This window comes from Carassius gibelio, chromosome A17 (genome assembly GCF_023724105.1).
Source record: "Carassius gibelio isolate Cgi1373 ecotype wild population from Czech Republic chromosome A17, carGib1.2-hapl.c, whole genome shotgun sequence".
In the NCBI taxonomy this organism is placed as follows: Eukaryota; Metazoa; Chordata; class Actinopteri; order Cypriniformes; family Cyprinidae; genus Carassius; species Carassius gibelio.
Genome location: NC_068387.1, coordinates 24,861,585 through 24,879,954, shown reverse-complemented (window position 1 = coordinate 24,879,954; position 18,370 = coordinate 24,861,585). Strand labels below are relative to the sequence as shown.

At 34.2% G+C, this 18,370-nt stretch overlaps 1 protein-coding gene across 3 annotated transcripts; it reads left to right on the top strand.

The window, feature by feature from the left end:
• Positions 1-4,108: 4,108 nt before the first annotated feature.
• Positions 4,109-17,704, top strand: LOC127933412 (transcriptional-regulating factor 1). 3 transcript variants are annotated; one of them, XM_052530412.1, is made up of 16 exons: positions 4,109-4,370; positions 5,607-5,797; positions 6,866-8,259; positions 8,339-8,385; positions 9,394-9,541; positions 9,643-9,843; positions 10,711-10,954; positions 11,314-11,368; positions 12,149-12,288; positions 12,699-12,802; positions 12,872-12,947; positions 13,554-13,642; positions 14,390-14,503; positions 14,680-14,796; positions 16,952-17,136; positions 17,230-17,704. In XM_052530412.1, exons 3-16 carry the CDS (start codon positions 7,054-7,056, stop codon positions 17,522-17,524), a joined length of 3,021 nt encoding a protein of 1,006 aa, XP_052386372.1. In that variant the 5' UTR covers positions 4,109-4,370; positions 5,607-5,797; positions 6,866-7,053; the 3' UTR covers positions 17,525-17,704. The 3 variants fall into 3 exon arrangements, with proteins under 3 accessions (XP_052386372.1, XP_052386373.1, XP_052386371.1); XM_052530413.1 differs by lacking the exon at positions 5,607-5,797 and having other exon boundaries at positions 16,955-17,136; XM_052530411.1 differs by lacking the exon at positions 5,607-5,797.
• Positions 17,705-18,370: the final 666 nt, after the last annotated feature.

Sequence of the window (18,370 nt, the reverse complement as noted above, 5' to 3'; positions counted from 1 at the left end):
ACACTGTGAACACACACCTGGAGCAGTGGGCAGCCGTTTATGTTGCGGCACCCAGGGAGCAGTTGGGGGATCAGTGCCTTGCTCAAGAGCACCTCAGTCTTGGTATTGCCGGCCCGAGACCTAAATCCACAACCTTAGGGTTAGGAGTCAAACGGTCTAACCACTAGGCCACAACTTCCCGTTTTTTTTAATGAATGTTTTTTATAATGCCCTCAAAAGCTGGTTTTCAACATTTTACTATATTTGTGATATTTTTTCACAATTAATGTCCTCAAAAGCTGTTTTTAGTTATTTTACTATAATTTGTGAGGATATTTTTTTCTTTATGATTGTCTTCAAAAGATGATTTTCAACATTTTACTATATTTGTGATATTCTTTCCCAATTAATGTCTTCAAAATATGGCTTTCAACACTTTAACCTGTTAACTGTCTCTCACGTTTTTGAAGATAGACTTGAATGTGCATGATACAAACCTACATTTTTCTAAAATGTGAAGGCAACGAGGTATTTTTTTTTTAAACAAAGGTCAAAGCTCCTTTTGTAATGTAGATTTCTGAGGGTGCACTCTTGCCATAAATTAATCTATTACTTTTCCTACATAATTAAAAAAAAAAAATATTGGTATAATATATATTTGGGAGTCTTAGATCTTTCCAACGATATATAGTTTTGTCAAGATTAGATTAGATTTGATTGTAATAGAGTATAGTCAACGTAGGCGTCCCGTATACGGGACGGGGTGACAATTAACAGGTTAATATATTTGTGATGACTATTTCCCTATGAATGTCTTCAAAAGTTGGTTTTCAACATTTTACTATATTTGTGATATTTTTTCCTGATTAATGTCTTCAAAAGCTGTTTTTTTTTTTTTTTTTTTTTTTTTTTTTACATTTTACTATAATTTTTTATGATTTTTTTTTCTTCTGGATGTCCTCAAAAGTTGGCTTTCAACATTTTACTATAATTGTCAGGGTATTTTTTCTTCATAATTGTCCTTAAAAATTGGTTTCAATCTTTTATTATAATTGTGGCCAGGCAAGAATTCTTATCTACACTTAACCCTGGTATAACATCTCTTCTGTTTAGAAGAAAAAGTTTCTTTGACTGAAATCTTGCAACTTTTCATGAATGATTTTTAATTGAGTTACATGTGAGAAAGAAATATCTACATTATTATTAATATTATGTTATTTATATTAATTTCCTAAATTTACATATTTTGCACAGTTCTAAACACAAAACACAAAATAATAATACAAATAATAGATTGCCTAAAATTCAGTAATATTTTATAATATAATATAATACAACATTTTGTGTTGTATGTGAGAACTGTTTGAAATGTAAATTGAAGAAATTAATATAATGAATATATTAATATGTTAATATATAGATTTCTTCTATTATTATTATTATTTTCCTGAAAAAGGAAAACAATAATAACAACAATAACATCACTTAAGTTGTATTAAGTAAAAACAAACAAACTCTTATGTTAAAGTTTGGTGGTTTTAATCAGAAAAAGTGTCAATGTGTCATACTGAAACTGTGTTTAGAGGATGTTGATCATACGGAAGTGTGTTTTACAGCAGAGGGCACTGCTGATGTTCACTGATCTCTTCATCAAATTAAAGCTTTACATATGGATTTCAGCTCTTGAAAACTGAACTGCTATTTAGAAACAAAAAACTTTTTAGAGCTGATGGCAGCGTGTGTGTGTGTGTGTGTGTGTGTCATGTGATCACTGGATCATTCAGCTGAAAGATGAAGCATGAACTTTATATAGAACTTCATCACGTCTCCTTTCACTTTCTAAAAAGGCAAGTACTTTTCATTTTTACGGCAGTTTTTGTAAACCTCCAAAGCTAAATTTAATGATGCACAAAAAGGGAAGCAGATTATGCAAGTATCTTGAAATAAATACCCTTTAGGCTCATAAAAAATATAATTTTATAAACTTTGCTTCTTACCTTTTCAGTATTCTGAAATTCTGAAAATTTCTTCCTTTTATTTAATATATAATTAGTTATGATTGACTATTTCCTATATTTAAACTCATAATTTGCACTAAACTGCATCAGTTTGTACATTTAACTGCAGATGGAAACACAAGTTTTCGGTTAACAGGTGCAACTTTATGATCAGATAAAATGCTGATGATGAAAACCCCACTGCAAGTAAAAAGTGTTTCATTATTTCTAAGTTGAACACTTTGAAAAGTTTTTATTATTATTATTATTATTATTAAAAGAGGCCTACTTTTGGAATCTTAGGTAAAAAGTTTGGTGCTGCACAATAAATTGATTTTTAATTCAAACATAATTAAAAACATTAGAAAACACGAGAAGACAGAAAATAGCTAAGAACTAATGACACTTATAGCTAATTGTGAATCAAAAAGTGACCATGTTTGCATGCACATCATTTGCACTTTATTACAGATTGCAACCATAACCATAATATGACCTAATTCTGATTAATATTAGAAAATTCTCATGCATGCATGCACGCAGTCAGTATCTGTTTAATTAATGCAACAACTTTTCTGTATAACAAAAATGACTCTCGCCTATATATAACCAAGACTGTGCATGCAAGATTCCCCTGACATCATATTTACGATCAGTGACAAACGGATGTGGCTGGTATTTATCTAAAGACTTTAAATGCATTGTATAATTTTAATTTACTAGTTTGATATGGAGATTAGTAAAATGGCACTGCAAGTCTTCTGTTCTATGGACAACAGCCGGACTACAAATAATCATAAACATAAGAAAATTGGTATTCGGTTATACATAAATTGATTTATTCACATTTAAAGCACACATAATTCTTAGAAATTAAAAGAATGAAATTAAAATCTACTCTACCTCAGTCCATCCAAGACGATGACTTTGTTTCTTCATCAGATTTGGAGAAATGTGTCACTCCTTCACTGTCTCATCAATGGATGCTCTGCAGTGAATGGGTGCCGTCAGAATGAGAGTCCAAACAGCTGATAAAAACATCACAATAATCCACAAGTAATCCACACCACTCCAGTCAATCAGTCTTGTGAAACGAAAAGCTGTGTGTTTGTAAGAAACCAATTTCTATTTTTTTTATCCATAATAAGCTTTAATTGTAAGCCGCTGCTTCTGAATTAAAAAGGAGTCCATAATCACCTTCAAACAGTTGAAAATGTCCATCAACTGTTGTACTCTCACATCAAAATCCACCAACATGTTTGTTTAGAGCAGTTAAAAATGTTTTTGTTTGTAAACTGTGCTTTATTCCGTGCATGTTTATCTCCTGATTCAGGCGGAGCAACTTTCTCGCTACAGAAAGCTATATTTTGGATGGGATATTTTGTATTTTAGATGGAAGTGATGAATCTAATGATAGATTTGTTTCTTACAAACACACAGCCTTTCACTTTACGAGACATTAACTGATGGACTGGAGTGGTGTGGATAACTTGTGGATTATTGTGATGTTTTTATCAGATGTTTGGACTCTCATTCTGACGGCACCCATTCACTTCAGAGGATCCACTGGTGAGCAAGTGATGCAATTTCTCCAAATCTGTTCCCATGTAGAAACAAACTCATCTACATCTTGGATGGCTTGAGTACATTTCAGAAAATTTAAATTTTTGGGAGAACTATTGCTTTAAAGGTGACAATGAGTATCATATCGTACCATTATTCACTATGAAACTGTTGACAGTAGCAAATCTCTGCCAGTATGCATTCACCACAGCACACATTCACAGAAACATGACCTTTTTAATCATGTCTGAAAGCAGAATTGTGGCCAAGCTGACGATACATGCTAAAACAAGAATAAGGCAACCATAATTTACATTTTAGTAGATTCAAAGATGCACATTGCATTTATATCAATGTATAATAACAATGCCACTAGGGACCAGAGAATCTTACCATTTTAAGGCAGATTTCCATTCAAAATGTAATACTGAAAACTCTCTTTTTATCCTCCTTCAGATTACATTTAATAAATGTATGAGACAAATAATGGCAGGTTGAGAAAATAGCTTGTGGTTAAACCCCGGAAGTCACTCGGCTTAAAGAGAAAGATGACATTTCCTGAACTTCCTTGAACTCTCTCAGGCCTTTAGACACTTGCCGTAGCTTTAAGAGGACACAGGCATAATTCCTTAGTCAGCAGTATGAACTGAACTTCCTATTTCTGATGTGCCTTTGAGTTATTGTTTTTTTATCTGCGGTGCAGTTGGGCTGCTCTATGTTTTTTATGATACTCAGAGCGTCTTATATAGCATTCACAGCATCTTGATGGGTCAGTTTGAGAGAGCGGCTTTAACTAAAAAAGTGTATTACGGACATAAAGAAACGAGGAAGGTAAGCATTAGTATTTATCTTTATCATACTTTTTAATAACTAAAATACATGCAAAATGTGCATCTTCTAAAAATGTCAAGACCATTTTAAAAACAGATAACAAACTGGATAATAAAGTAATACTGTCAGTCCATATGATCTTGCATGCATTGACCTCAGTGGGGTTGCGGATTGGTGTTGCAAGCTTTGATTGCGTTATATGTACAGATATGGTTTTAAGAACTCAACCATTGCGCAGACTGACATGGTAACAAGTCTCTGTTGAGCCATATATGCAAGCTGCAGTTTCTAAAAGTGGTTGTTACTGAAAAGACACATGACATGTTTTTAATAGCCAACTGTACTGTTATGAGAACTAGGTAAGCTGGGTTTACCTCAAGAGTGGATAAAGTTCAGAGCTCGCAAATGAAGCCTTTGAGATGCAACTCAACGCGTTACTCAACTAATGTTGAAATGAACAAATAACACTCATATCTGGCATAAAAACATTATTTATGTCATCTCTTTTTGAGCCTGGGCGCGCACAAGTGTTGACGCATTGTAAATTTCATTATTACAACATGAAAATGTCTAATTAGAAATGTTGTGCAGTTCATAAGTATTTGATTCTATTAAATAAAGATGCAGATGTCAGGATAAATGAAAAAAAGACATTGATAATTTCATGTGAAACCTAAGGTAACAAAAACTGTCACTTTTGAGCTATTTGAATTTGATACCGTTTTAGAATTGTCAACATCGTGATAAATTCCAACATTCCACTGCAACAATTTGACAGAAAACAAGTTCCAACTGGATTTAAAACTAAAGACTAATTAGTAAATCAACAGATGTAACTACTGTAACTGTGCCACAGTAAACATTAGATAATGTTCCATTACTGAATCCAAAAAAGCAACAACCTCATATTTGACACCTTTATGCAATCAGGTTGAATGTGTTACACCAATTAAAAAAAAAAAAGTGAGCAGAAGTCATTTTCCTCATTTGTAAGTCACTATGGATAAAAGCCTCTGCTAAATGAACAAACGTAAATGCAATTGGCACAAACTCAAAGGTTAATTAACAGATTCGTCTTTTTTTTTTTTTTTTAAACAGATGAGTTGATGTTGTGCCTCAGTAGAGTCTTTTTTCAAGAGACTACAGATCTTTCAGTTGTGTTTGTTGCTACACATGCATTGCTTTTAAGTTTATTTCTAAAGGTCTAACAGTTGCCTTGTTCCACTCACTGGTCAGAGTCTGACGACTTCACACACTCAGCAAACAGACTAAAGTGAAGATGGAAACTTTAGAAACCGCAAAGCGCACTTGAGCCTTTGACACTGAGGTGCTGTGTTAATCTGATTCAGAGAATTGAACCAATGATCTGCCTGCAGACTTTCTTCAAACAACACACTCAACACCTGGCCTTTCTAAAGCACACATGGGTAAAAGTACATGCATGGGTTATTCTACACATTTGTGCATATTGTTTTGTAAAACAAACCTCAGAAACGTCAAAGTTTTTGCAAGTACATTTTTAATGCGTTTAATCATCATAGTTTTGATTTGAGATATATTAAATTCAACATGCGCTGGATTTATGTGAACATGTTTCTGCATGAAAAAGAAAAAGATTTTTAGGACAGCAGCATCTTTCAAAGAGCTTAGATACAGATCAAACTCCGTTCTAAGCAGACCATGTGACAGGAAGTGATAAGATGGCGTCTGAACTTCATATTCGAGATGTGAGAGGAAGCTTCAGACTGAGTCATGGTGTGAATTTACTGTATCTGCTGTGGGTGGAAAAAATAAGATATTATTAGTTTGCTAAAGACAGATTCCTTTCTGTTTGAAAAATGGACAAATTAATCTTAGACACGATCTAGGCCCTGACAAGTGCAAATAAACTGTGAACAACCTATTTTATTTTTTAACATGAAACACTATCATTTAAAAGTTTGGGGTTAGGAAGACGTTTTGAACGAAATCTCTTATGCTCACCAAACCTTGTGTGATTAAAAATACAGTAAAACCAATAATATTTAGAAAACTTATTAGCACTTAACATGTCTGTTTTTTATTTGAATGGATTTTAAAATTTAATTTATTTCTGTGATGCGCAGTTGAATTTTCAGCATCATTACTTCAGTCTTCAGTGCCACATGATCTTTCAGAAATCATTCTAATATGCATTTCTAATTATTATCCGTTTTGAAAAAGGTTGTTTATTTATATTTATTATCAATGATTTAAATAGCCATGCTGCTAAATATTTCTGTGGGAATGGTGATATGTTTTTAGGAGGAATAGAAAGTTCAACAGAAGCATGTATTTGTAATAGAAAGCTTCAGTAACGTTATAAATGTATTTGCTGCCAATTGCATTTAATTTAATGCATCCTTGCAACATTTGAATGGCAGCATCTTGTGCATAAATAAATGCAGGTTATTCTTAAAATGTTTGTCTTTGCCATTTTTAGCAAATATAACAACATGCTCTGTCTTGTTTTATAGGAAAAAAACAATTATTGAAATCTGCTGAGAGCTGAATGTGAGAAGACAACAACTTGAGAGTCTGTGCAATGAACGAATGATGAGAAACATTTGATGTCTTTCATAGTTACATTGAAACCAGCATGTGTTCACGTGCCCTCAAACCATTAGTTTAACGGTACGGAAGTGGCACTTTAATCTCTCTAAAGATGACAGAAAACCTGTACGAGACGAATCAGTTCACCAACCACGCCAATGGGACCTATTTGTTCCAGCACAGCCCAAGCTCATTGGGTGCACCTCACTTTGGTGTACCAAACGTGAGCTCGATCCAGTCATCTCCAGTGTCTCCTCGACTCAACCACGAGCAGCTAACATCTCCTGGCACTCCAGGACATGAACTTTCTCCGATGCTCGAGATGCCAAACAGCGGCGGGACTTGGGAATATAATCAGTTTGGAAGGACATCATCATGGGGATCTTCTTCTCTTGAAGATCTACCCGAAACCTCTCGAATCTACCCGTTTAACATCACGTCTCAAAACAACTCATCACTGACTTGCAAAGACAATGGCAGTGCTTCTCATCCCCAAAGGTTGGACTCATTCTCAAAGGCCTTCTCTACGAAAAACATGCAACTTCTTTTTGATGATAGTAACAGGACAGATGATAAGCATTTAGAAAATCACATTTCTGGGCTTTTGCACATGCCTCAAAGTCTCCCAGATGGATCAGACAGGCAACCTTTGGAGTCGCCAGTTTTTAACCAAATGGTCATTCAAGGTCAATGCGATCAGACCGGCTTCCATCCATCAGAAAGCCAAAACTCATTGCACAGCCTTTACCAAAACCAGCAACAGTTTCACTATGGATACCAGCAACACAAACAGAAATTAAACAGCATGGAGCAGGTAAACAGGAGCCTCCAAAAACCACAGAGCTCTTGGCATGGCTATCAAAGCCACCCAATGCCATATCCGATGGCCTTGAATCAACAACAAAGAGGGATGTTTGCACATAAAACTCACCTGGAGTCTCAAGAATCTGCTCAATCGCCAACATACGACCCCCGTCAAGATTTCAAAATCCCGGAGCAGCAGATCTTCCATTACCAAGACCAACAGCATCTTCGTTCGCTTTCCCAACCCGGCAATCCTTACCTCATGCAAGATAACGTGCAATCAATCCCTTCAAAACAAAACAACATGTTTAGCGATGCTCGTCACTCTTCACCCAACACACCCGTGTTCTCGAGTCCCAAAGAAGACCAATCTGCTTTTATCTTCCCTCACCGAATTGGAGACCTCTGCAGCCCGCTTTGCCAAAACAGGAGCTCAGGGGTCTGTAAAACTCTTCCACAGATGACTCTGAAGGGGGAAAATTTTCACACCGCATATGCACCTCAGTGGTCACAGGTACTGTACTTTTTATATTATTAGTTCATTTTAGAGTCATTTCCATTTATGTTAAGCCTTTCTCATAAATACCTTGCAGGCTCCTTCACCAGATATTCAAGATGAGGCCATTTCACCTCATTTCAGGTTTGACTCTAACCTTACTTCTATCCATTTAATCGAATGTATTTGTATAGAGTATGTTCTAAATACATATTTCAAAGCAGCTTTACAGAAAATTGTAATGCTATTGTTTATAACACCAGTATATTCATGCCTTCTAATCACATTTAGCAAACTAGTTATGGTCGATAATAAAGTTCACATTTTTCAATGATTATAAACAATCAAGCAGATGATATTTGCTATATAGAATGTTTACATTTATTCATTTAGCAGATGCTTTTATCCAAAAGCGACTTACAAATGAGAACAATAGAAGCAGTCAGGTCAACAAGAGAACAACAACAGTATACAAGTGACATGACAAGTCTCATTTAGTCTAGTACAGAACGCATAGCCTGGTATTTATTTTATTTTTTTTATATATATATATATATATATAAATGAAAAGACAAGAAAAGAAGGAAAAGTGCTAGTACTAGTTGGTTAAGTGCTAGCGAAAAAGATGAGTCTTTAGATGTTTCTTGATGAGTTAGATGTTTAGCCCCATGCGAGTATACAATATGTATTCAAAAAAAGTTTGACATGCATACAGATCCTACTTTATAAAAAGAACTGGGTGTTACAATTAATTGTATAGTAAAAATATTTGACTGAAAGTTGGATATAACAACACAAGGACTTGTTAAGGTTGGATCTACTTAAAGTAATTAATTATCATTTACAATAAATTGATTATTCAGAGTTATTAATTTGTACTCTGGTGATATTGAGAATTATGAAACCTGAGGTTTTGTTATTCAATTGTTATTAGTCAAAATTTTACTAGTGTTACTTAAGGCTTAGTATTTTTTTTAATTATTATTATTGTTGTACCCCAATTGTTTTTCAGTTTTGTACATGATATCTTTAGTCCCCTAGTGTGCAAAAAAACAAAACAAAAAAAAGATAACTCTGGCAAGGACCAAAAACTTCAATGCTGCACTCATATTATTTATATTTAATATAGTATGTGGATTTGGATTTCTGTAGAGCAGAACCTGGGTTTTTGAGGGAGGATGGATCTCATGCAAAGATGAGATGCACCGTTTGTAACAGGGAGTTCAAAAGTCTCCCGGCTCTGAACGGTCACATGCGCTCACATGGAGGACTGCGGACACACCACACATCCCTCAAAATGGTACGAACCATCATTTTGACCATCAGTGAGGTATTTTTATTTTTATTTTACTGTATGCTGAATTTCCCCCTTGCTTCATATTTCTTTCTTTGTTTTAACAGAGAGACGGACACATTCATCCGTCTGAAGCTGCTCAAAGCAACCCCATCATCTTACCTGTGTCAGTACCTGTCAAGGACTACCAGACCCCAACCAAACTCATGCTCAGCCTTCTGTGCCACCAGAAAGATGATGAACAAAATGGTTTAATTAAGACTGGTGCACGGTCACCCCTCCCGTCTGTACGAAACCACCCTTCCTGTGTGAGTTTCTGGCATTCATGTAGTTATTTTTAACAGCGCTTTAGAAAATTAAAAGCTTTAACATGAAGATCTGAAACATCACTTCAGCATTCTGAGAATTTTACTGATGCTCAAAATTGCTTTTAAATGTAAACTTGATCCTTATGTCGCCTTTTTGATAAATAATTTACAAATAACACTGCTATATTCCATTTAAAAATAAAATGTATTTATTTGCTATCAGTTAATGTAATCATGTGCATGTAAACAAAACAAAAATTCAGTAATGATTTTTGATTTTGACAACTGAAAGTGCACATTTTGAAAGGGATGTAATGGGGAGAGTAAAAATGCTGAAATTAAGTATTTTCTGAGTGTGTGTGTGTTTGCGCAAGATGAGAAACAGGATAGAATTATTAGTGTTTAAAGTTCAATTATGTTAGTATTTATAAATGTTTCAATTACAGTGGGTTACTATTGTGGTGAATAATTTGAACACACTTCTCACTTAGCATGCTAAAATCTGCTATTGTTCTGTTTAACCTTCGTGGAATATCTCTGGATCTATCTAATTTGGCCACGTCAAAATATCTTAATTTTAAAATGTATACATTATGATTAGAAATTATGTTTGTGCTTCTCAAAGGGATAGTTGACCCAAAGATGAAAAATTTCCAAATCTGTGTGAGTTTGTTTCTTCTGTTGAACACAAAATAAAATATTTCGAAGAATGTTGGTAACCAAACTGTTGATGGAAGCCATTCAGCCTTTCAGAAGAAATTAAGAGTTGTTTTCAGGTTTAATTTTTGAGTGAACTATCCTTTAAATGATGTGGAATGGACGTACATGAATAAATCTGAACCTTACACCCCACATAACACATTCTAGATAAAGAGATCTGTCTCGGATGGAGAATGTGCACCAAAAGTGGTGAAAAAGCGGTACCGTCGCTGTCTGGTCCCACTGATGATTCCTCCGGCCAGCACCAGTCAGGAGTCCAGAGGTGCCACACTCTTCCACAGTCAGCTCAGGACGGCGAGCAGCATTGGGAACGACACGCACTACACCCCTCCACCTATGCTCAACCCTGTACGTCTGGGATCAGGCCTCTTCAGCTCTATCAATGGAAAAGGCAAGAGCATCTTTATCAAGTCTGCTGCAGACAGAGCTCACTTAAAGGGATAGTTCACACAAAAATGAAAGCTCTGTCTTTATTTATTCACCCTCATGTTGTTCCAAATCTTTATGAGTTGCTCTTTTTCTTCAAAATATCTTCTTTTATGTACATGAGAAAGCAACTCATGCAACATGAGGGTGAGTAAATGATGACAGAACTTTCATTTTTGGGTGAACTATCCCTTTAATGCAGTCAGATGTACTGGCATGCTATCTAAAGACTTAAATAGTGATGATTAAAGAGTCTTTTTTACTTTAGATGCATTGTTACAGTAGATGTATTTTTTTCTCATTGTAATATGCATTATCCAACAGGTGATATGGCTGAATGTGGTGAGACTTCAAGAGAGAGAGCGATTAATGTAACAGCGTAAGCATTTAAATGTTTCTTAATTAAAGCTTTGTGTGTAAATTCAATGTCAGTAGCAAAAACAAATTAGACTAGGTGTTGTATTTTTTTGCAGGGTTGTGGTGTTGTGGGTTGTTGCCAGGGTGCTATGCAGTTTGTATGGTGTTGCTAGGTAGTTGTTTATTGGCCAAAGTCAAAAAAGTCCCTTCTCAAGTCTCTATCATATTGAAAAAAAAAAATTAAATGAAATAAAATAAAAAAAATTATTTTGAAGGTTTTTTTTGTTACTCGCAAAACTTTTGTATTCTCCCGAGAAAGTTTGCATTTGCTTGAAAAATGTTGCGTTCCCAAAAAACTTTAACCAATTATTTATTTATTTATTTATTCATAGGAGAAAGCAAACGGTTTTACAGCGAATGAAAAAGCATTGAAATACACTTTCCCCTCCCATTAATTTTTTTTAAAGTTAGTTTATTCAATCTATTTTCCCTCAATATAACCACATGATCTGAGGTTTCATTTTCATTAAAGTGTTTCAAGATCAAAATATTACACTCTTCACCTTTAAGATCAACCAGCAAAACAATCTGTTACTGCAAATCATTTTACTATCAATTGCTTACTTTATTTATTAAATAATTAAACAATGTTTGACTATAAATTTAATTAATAATCAATAACTACATTTTGTGTTCTTTGTAGACGGATTAATGTTGCTTACTTGGTTTATTAAACAATGAATAATGTTTAAATATAAAATTAATTAATAATCAACAACTGTATTTTACATGCTCTTTATAGTCGGATTAACATTGGCGAGGAATTTCAAGCAAAGATCCCAGACATTAAGAGTCAAACCCTCACAGAGGAAGATACCCATAATGCTGTTCTTCTGTGGTTGCCCAACAAAGACCTGGATACTGATGATAACCAGCAGAAAGGTAATTAAAATAACAATTTCACCAAAATCACATTGAGTTAAGTGCAGCAACTATTAGACGTGGGGTGATTTTACAATAGGCATGATGCAAAGCAAAACATTCGAAAATCATTCTTCAGACAAGTAATTCATTTAACTACACTGGAAATGTTGTTTTGTTTGTTGTTGTTTTTAGAGTACATTTTGCAAAAAAAAAAAAAAAAAGTTTCAAAATTTCACGTTTTATTCAATGTGTTACTTGCAGATTTTCTTCTGGGTGAAATTTATTTTCATATTTCTCAGACAAAATTGTTTCAACAACAATTGTTTTCAGTGCAGGCTAACCAAACAGATGGGTAATTAATTTTTTGCGCACATTAATGAAAAATAAACACCATTATCTGACTACTGTTGACTTCTTCCCCTTTTTAGTGGACAATCTTCTGAAAATGGCATGCTCTAGTGTGCTGCCAGGCGGCGGAGCAAACACAGAATATGTCCTCCACTGTCTTTTTGAGTGCAGAGGAGATATTATGGTTAGTATTTTTCTTATTACCGGTAACCCTAGTTCTCTAGAAAGCATTAAAATAACTATCATGTTCCAGAAAACCCTTGAAAAGCTTCTCCTCCCTACAACGCTGAGAAACACATCAAGCCCCAAAACAGACTATCATTACGCAGGTGTGTAAGACTATTTTTATTTCTCTACTGTGGTATTCTCATATGTTAAGTATTCCTTCCTGGGGAAGTATTAAATTATATATAGAAGAATATAAACCAAGGGCCATATTTACTAACAGCTTGCACCAGCGCAAACCTGACTATTGTCAGAATTTACTGAAGAAGCGCAGTGAAAGATTAGCACTGAACAGTCATTTTTGTGGCTGACCTTATTGCATATGCATTTGTAGGAGTTACCCTTTCAGACACCAAATTTAGGAGAGGAGGGAGGAGAGTACCTAAATGAATCATGCAACATGATTTACTGAGGTTTGTGCTAGTCAGTTTACTGGTATTGGTGCCATTTTGCCCACCCAAAATTGTCTTAAACCAGATGGTAATTTGCACTGCTCTTGGTAGATTGCGCTGGTCATTATGAACATGATCTGACTGCATCTGTGTCCTTTAATCTATGCAATGTCATTAGATCATCCGCAGAACTTTCCACTCCAAACTGCGATTTTTTTGTGTTTACTAATCTACCCCGTTTAGTAAATCTGGCCCTAAATACTTCAAATACTGAATGAACCACATTACAGCATTTCTTCTTCTCTTCTTATCAACCAGGATCAGACAGATGGACGCTTCAGGAAAAACGGCAACTGAACAAAGCACTTTTAATTCATAACAAGGACTTCTATTTTGTCCAGAAAATGGTATATGTGGTCAATTAATATTAAAGGGGTTGTGCAGGTTTCATGAATGCACTGTACGTTTAAGTCTTTCAAGAACAAGGAGAGAAAATTTAAGGAATACATTGAACGGAACACAATGTGCCAATATGTTCTCTAAATGTAAATGTATTTTTTTAGCAACACTTCAAAACAGATTTCTATTACTTTTCATTCATTTTATAAAGAAATACCTTAAGTCTTAATGCACAAGTTTGTTAATGCACTGGAAATAACTTTTACCGATAACACAACACAAAAAAAAAGTGTTGTTCTTCATCAGTATTTTTGTCTTGTTTTTCAGTGCACAAATCTAAAGATTCTAAAATCAAGATACATTTACTTGAGAAGCATGTTTTCTGAGAAACTGGTCAAATTAAAGTGAGTTGATGACCAAAAATCTGCCAGTGGGCTCAGAAAAATCAGCTTAATTCAAGTTAAAAATTTCAGAAACACTAAGTTTAATTTGCATTTCAAGTAAATGCATCTAGATGTATGGAGCTTTAGATATTTGTCAAGGAAACCTGAGGAAGATTTTTTTTCTCAGTTGTATTTGAGTGATGCATTTTTGCTCTTTTTATGGCCTTAGTTTTTGTAAGAGTGAATTAAGACCTTTTAAAGACCTGCAGAACCCCTGTATAAATAGAATCGTATGCTTTCCGTGAATACATTAGCACTCATTTGTGACCCTGTGGTTTGGTGACTGTGAGAATGTGTTCTTTTATTATTTAGGTCAAGACAAAGTCAGTTTCTCAGTGTGTTGAGTACTATTACACATGGAAAAAGCGTTTGCGTTTGGGTACGAGAGTCAGCACCGCTCTGTCTGCACCCGTTCAAGACCCGCGGGTGAGATCCAGTTATATCTGAATTTCTCTGAATCTCATGCCTCTGCTTTCGCCCACCAGTATTGACACAATTAAGACACCTTAAAGCTGAATTGATGGGTGATTTAGATGTGCACATACACTATATTGTGACTTTCAAATATTTTTAATGCACAGCCTATATATTTCATCAATTAGGGAGACTGGGCGATAAACAACACCACAGAACCGAACAAAGAAGCTGACAGCAGAACCAGGGAGACTGAAATATCAGAAAACCCAAGCGCCGTGTTCGCCTGTGAAGTGTCAAACTCAGTGAGTATCTGTGAGCTGGTGTATATACTGAAACCTCTATGCTTTCTCCACTTCCTGTCATTTACTAGTACACTCACACCTTTTCTCTCAAAAAGGCTGTATACTGCATCTGCATTCGGTCAAACGCAATGTTATGTTGTTATATATTTGGGGTGTAACCATATTCGTAGTGAAACTTTTCAGTACTGGTCTTTTCGGTTCGGTATTCATGTGTACTAAACAATTACTGTGTTAGTTTAATTAACCACTGCATGAGTGGACCTTCATTGGAAACTTACAGTTTTGTATATTGTTACTTTTGAGTCTCATTTCAAAATATGTCCTTTTTTTAGGAAATTCAAACAATAAATGAGGTTTTAGCTCTCTTTGATGTGGCACGACCGATCGCTGTATAAACTCCTCAGTTCAAACGGCAGTGCGATCATCTCTTCCTCTTTTCTACTAGTTTCAATGTGAAATAAACATGAATGAACATCTCTTTCCGCACGTATTCGCTCAAACAGTGTTTTGACTACAGAAAGAAGTCAGTAAAACAGCTTGTAAACAAAATGTCACACAGCATTTCATTAACCTCAGGAAGTCATCAATTTTTTTTTTTTTTTGAGTGTTGATTATTAAATAAAAATAAGTAGTAATTAAATTTACATTTTGGCTCTGTTGTTAATTGTAACCTTACTGTAATGTAAAGGTCTGCCTATGGTTTAGAGCAGAATCCAGAGTAGATTTTTATCCCTAATTAAATATTACTTTTAATAAAATGTATTTAAAGAAAGAGCCATTTGTTCAGTAATCCACTGTTTAATATTTGAAAAAGCATATTATTAATTACATTAATATAATTTTATGATTTTAGTTTTGTCCCCCTACTGTTCCTATACTGTACCAAACCATAAACTAAAAACAGAATTATGCACCGAAACATCATTTATTTTTGTACCATTACACCACTTATGTACTGTGTGTGTATATATATATATATATATATATATATATATATATATATATATATATATATATATATATAGTGACGTTACTAAGAATGAAGAAGACTATGTGCAATAGTTGATATTCAGTTTTAGGATTACATTTAATTTTATTTTTTATTCTCTTAGTTCCTACATAAAATGATTTTTCAATAATTTAATCCAAAATTATATTTTGTCATTTTTTTCTTTTGTTATTATTTATTCACCTTCAAGCTGTTTCAAATCCATATGCTTTTCTGTGGAGCACAAAAGAAGATTTTTTAAAGATTCTATCATACAGTGGATTTACACTTATAGTGTACTTATAAAAAACTATACTTGCAGATAATATAAATGAAATAAAAGGCCACTTAAGTGTACTTTCATAACTGTTTCTTAACACACTGTTTCTTAAGTACACTTAAAGGTGTGCACTTTATAATAATGTCAAATGAACAGTTAAACTTAAAGTACATTTCAAATTAATGTGTTTTAATATTTTGTCACTTGATTATGATTTTAACTCTAGTGTGTTATTTAATATTACATTTAAATTTAATACATTTTAATTGCAATTTTATCATTACAAATATGTTTACTGCAAATATAATTTCAATAGAAATTACTTTAAAATATATATTTACTTTACTATAAATTTTGTCAGTATTTACACAGTATTTACATTAAACCATGCATCAAAGACAATTTATCTAATTATAAGAATAACAAATAAAGTTGTTCGTAAGTGGGTCAAAAACACTATTCAACTCTTGCACTAATTACCATTTTACCTATAATGCATGTTAATTTACTGTAATTACAAAAAAAACCATGCAATTAAGTGTCTAAACATTACAATCAGTTCACACTCAAATTTAGCTTTTTTTAAATATATTATTTCTGTAATAAGTACTATTTTTAAAGGTATTCTAAAGTGTACTTTTTCATACAATGATTTCAAGAGTCAAGCTCTAAAAAAAAAAAAAAAATGTATACAAATTACAATATTAGTCTGTTACTCAGGCCAAGCTATCATAAGACCTCAGAAGACATGGAATATAGTGCATGAGATGCATAGATGGTAGATTTATGGTGTTTACTTTGCCATTTTGCAACTTATGAGTATGTAACGAACTGGTAAGTAATTACAGAACATTTGTTTCTGGGTAAAATGACCATGTTTCTCACAGCAGATGAATGAAGAAACATGGACCCAGAATAATCTCCGGCTGCTCTGTAGCTCTCCAGCCGAAAACAGAGCGTCCACGCTGACCCTTCCTTTGGGTTCGTCTTCTGTGAGAAGTTCTCCCTCCAACAGCACCACCAGTGGAGACACTGATTCAGCCGTCATCTTTCCCTGCACAGAGTGTGGAAAGTAAGTCACGTACTGAGTCAAACACAGAAACATCTTCATACAGTTATGAATCACAGTGGTTGTGGTCTGATTCACGATTGCTTCATCCCACAGGGTGTTTTTGAAGGTGAAAAGTCGAAATGCCCACATGAAGACACACCGCCAGCATGAAGACACACAACTGTGGCAGTTCTCCAGGGTTCCTGAGCAAGATCATGTCACTGTGACACCTGAATGCCCTGTTACACCACTAAAACAACCCATAAACCTTCATTCTTTAACATGTGACAGGTCCACGGAGGTCAAAGCATCCTTAAATTACATGTGCAGTGAGTCAATGCAGGAAATCAATTGTCCTCTGAAGACAATTCCTTTCCTACAGAGTCCACTGGACTATATTCCAAGTTAGAAGATGGATAAATTGATCCCTAACTGTAAATTGTGCAGCAATATGTATATTAAAATACATCTTTGCTTAATTTTGGTGTAAAAAGTGTGTAATGTGCTTTGCTTTACCTGCATCTGATATCCTGTGTTTTATATGATTTTGTATCACTTTTCATTTGTAATAAACCACCTGGTTTTCTCAGTTGTGAGAATGTTTAAAGATATAGTTCATATATAGTTCATACAAAAATGAAAATGTTGTTATCATTTACTTACCCTCATCTTGCTACAAACTTGTATGGTTTCTTTTTTTCTGTTGAAGACAAAAGAGGATGCTTTGAAGAATGCTGGTGGTAACCAATGAGTTGCTGCTAGCCATTGACTTCCATAGTATTCTTTTTTCATACTATGGACGTTAATGGCTACCAGCAAACATTAAGGGGAATGTTACTTTTGAATGCTCTCTGAACATTCTGAAACAAGTAACAAACTTTTTTTTATTAAAGTCCATCTAAAGTGTTTCAGGAAAAACATTCATAAAAGACGTATAAATAATGTTATGAGAGCATTAGATACTTTGCATACTTGTGCACTATTCTATGCCTTTTTGGAGTATTAATATTGCAAATTCCAAAAAGAAAGAGTCAACTTTAAATACCCAGATTATGCACTTTTCCAAAACATTTTATTCACTCAACCCTTGCAGCTGGAATTATGTAGCGGATGGGAAGGGTCTATTTAAATCAGATTACGAATAGCAAAATAACCTTATAAAATTCATACACTACACAGTTGAGTACATAGTGTATGAGGGTCATTTGGGATGCAAATATTGTTAAAGACCAGATAACTTTGAACAAATATTTTA

Excerpts from the sequence above, each read along its gene's own strand:
- LOC127933412 (XM_052530411.1), top strand. The coding sequence starts at position 7,054 with ATGACAGAAAACCTGTACGAGACGAATCAGTTCACCAACCACGCCAAT. Across the intron at positions 9,844-10,710 it reads TACGAAACCACCCTTCCTGT|ATAAAGAGATCTGTCTCGGA; the intron begins GTGAGTTTCTGG and ends AACACATTCTAG. Across the intron at positions 13,643-14,389 it reads TCTATTTTGTCCAGAAAATG|GTCAAGACAAAGTCAGTTTC; the intron begins GTATATGTGGTC and ends TTTATTATTTAG.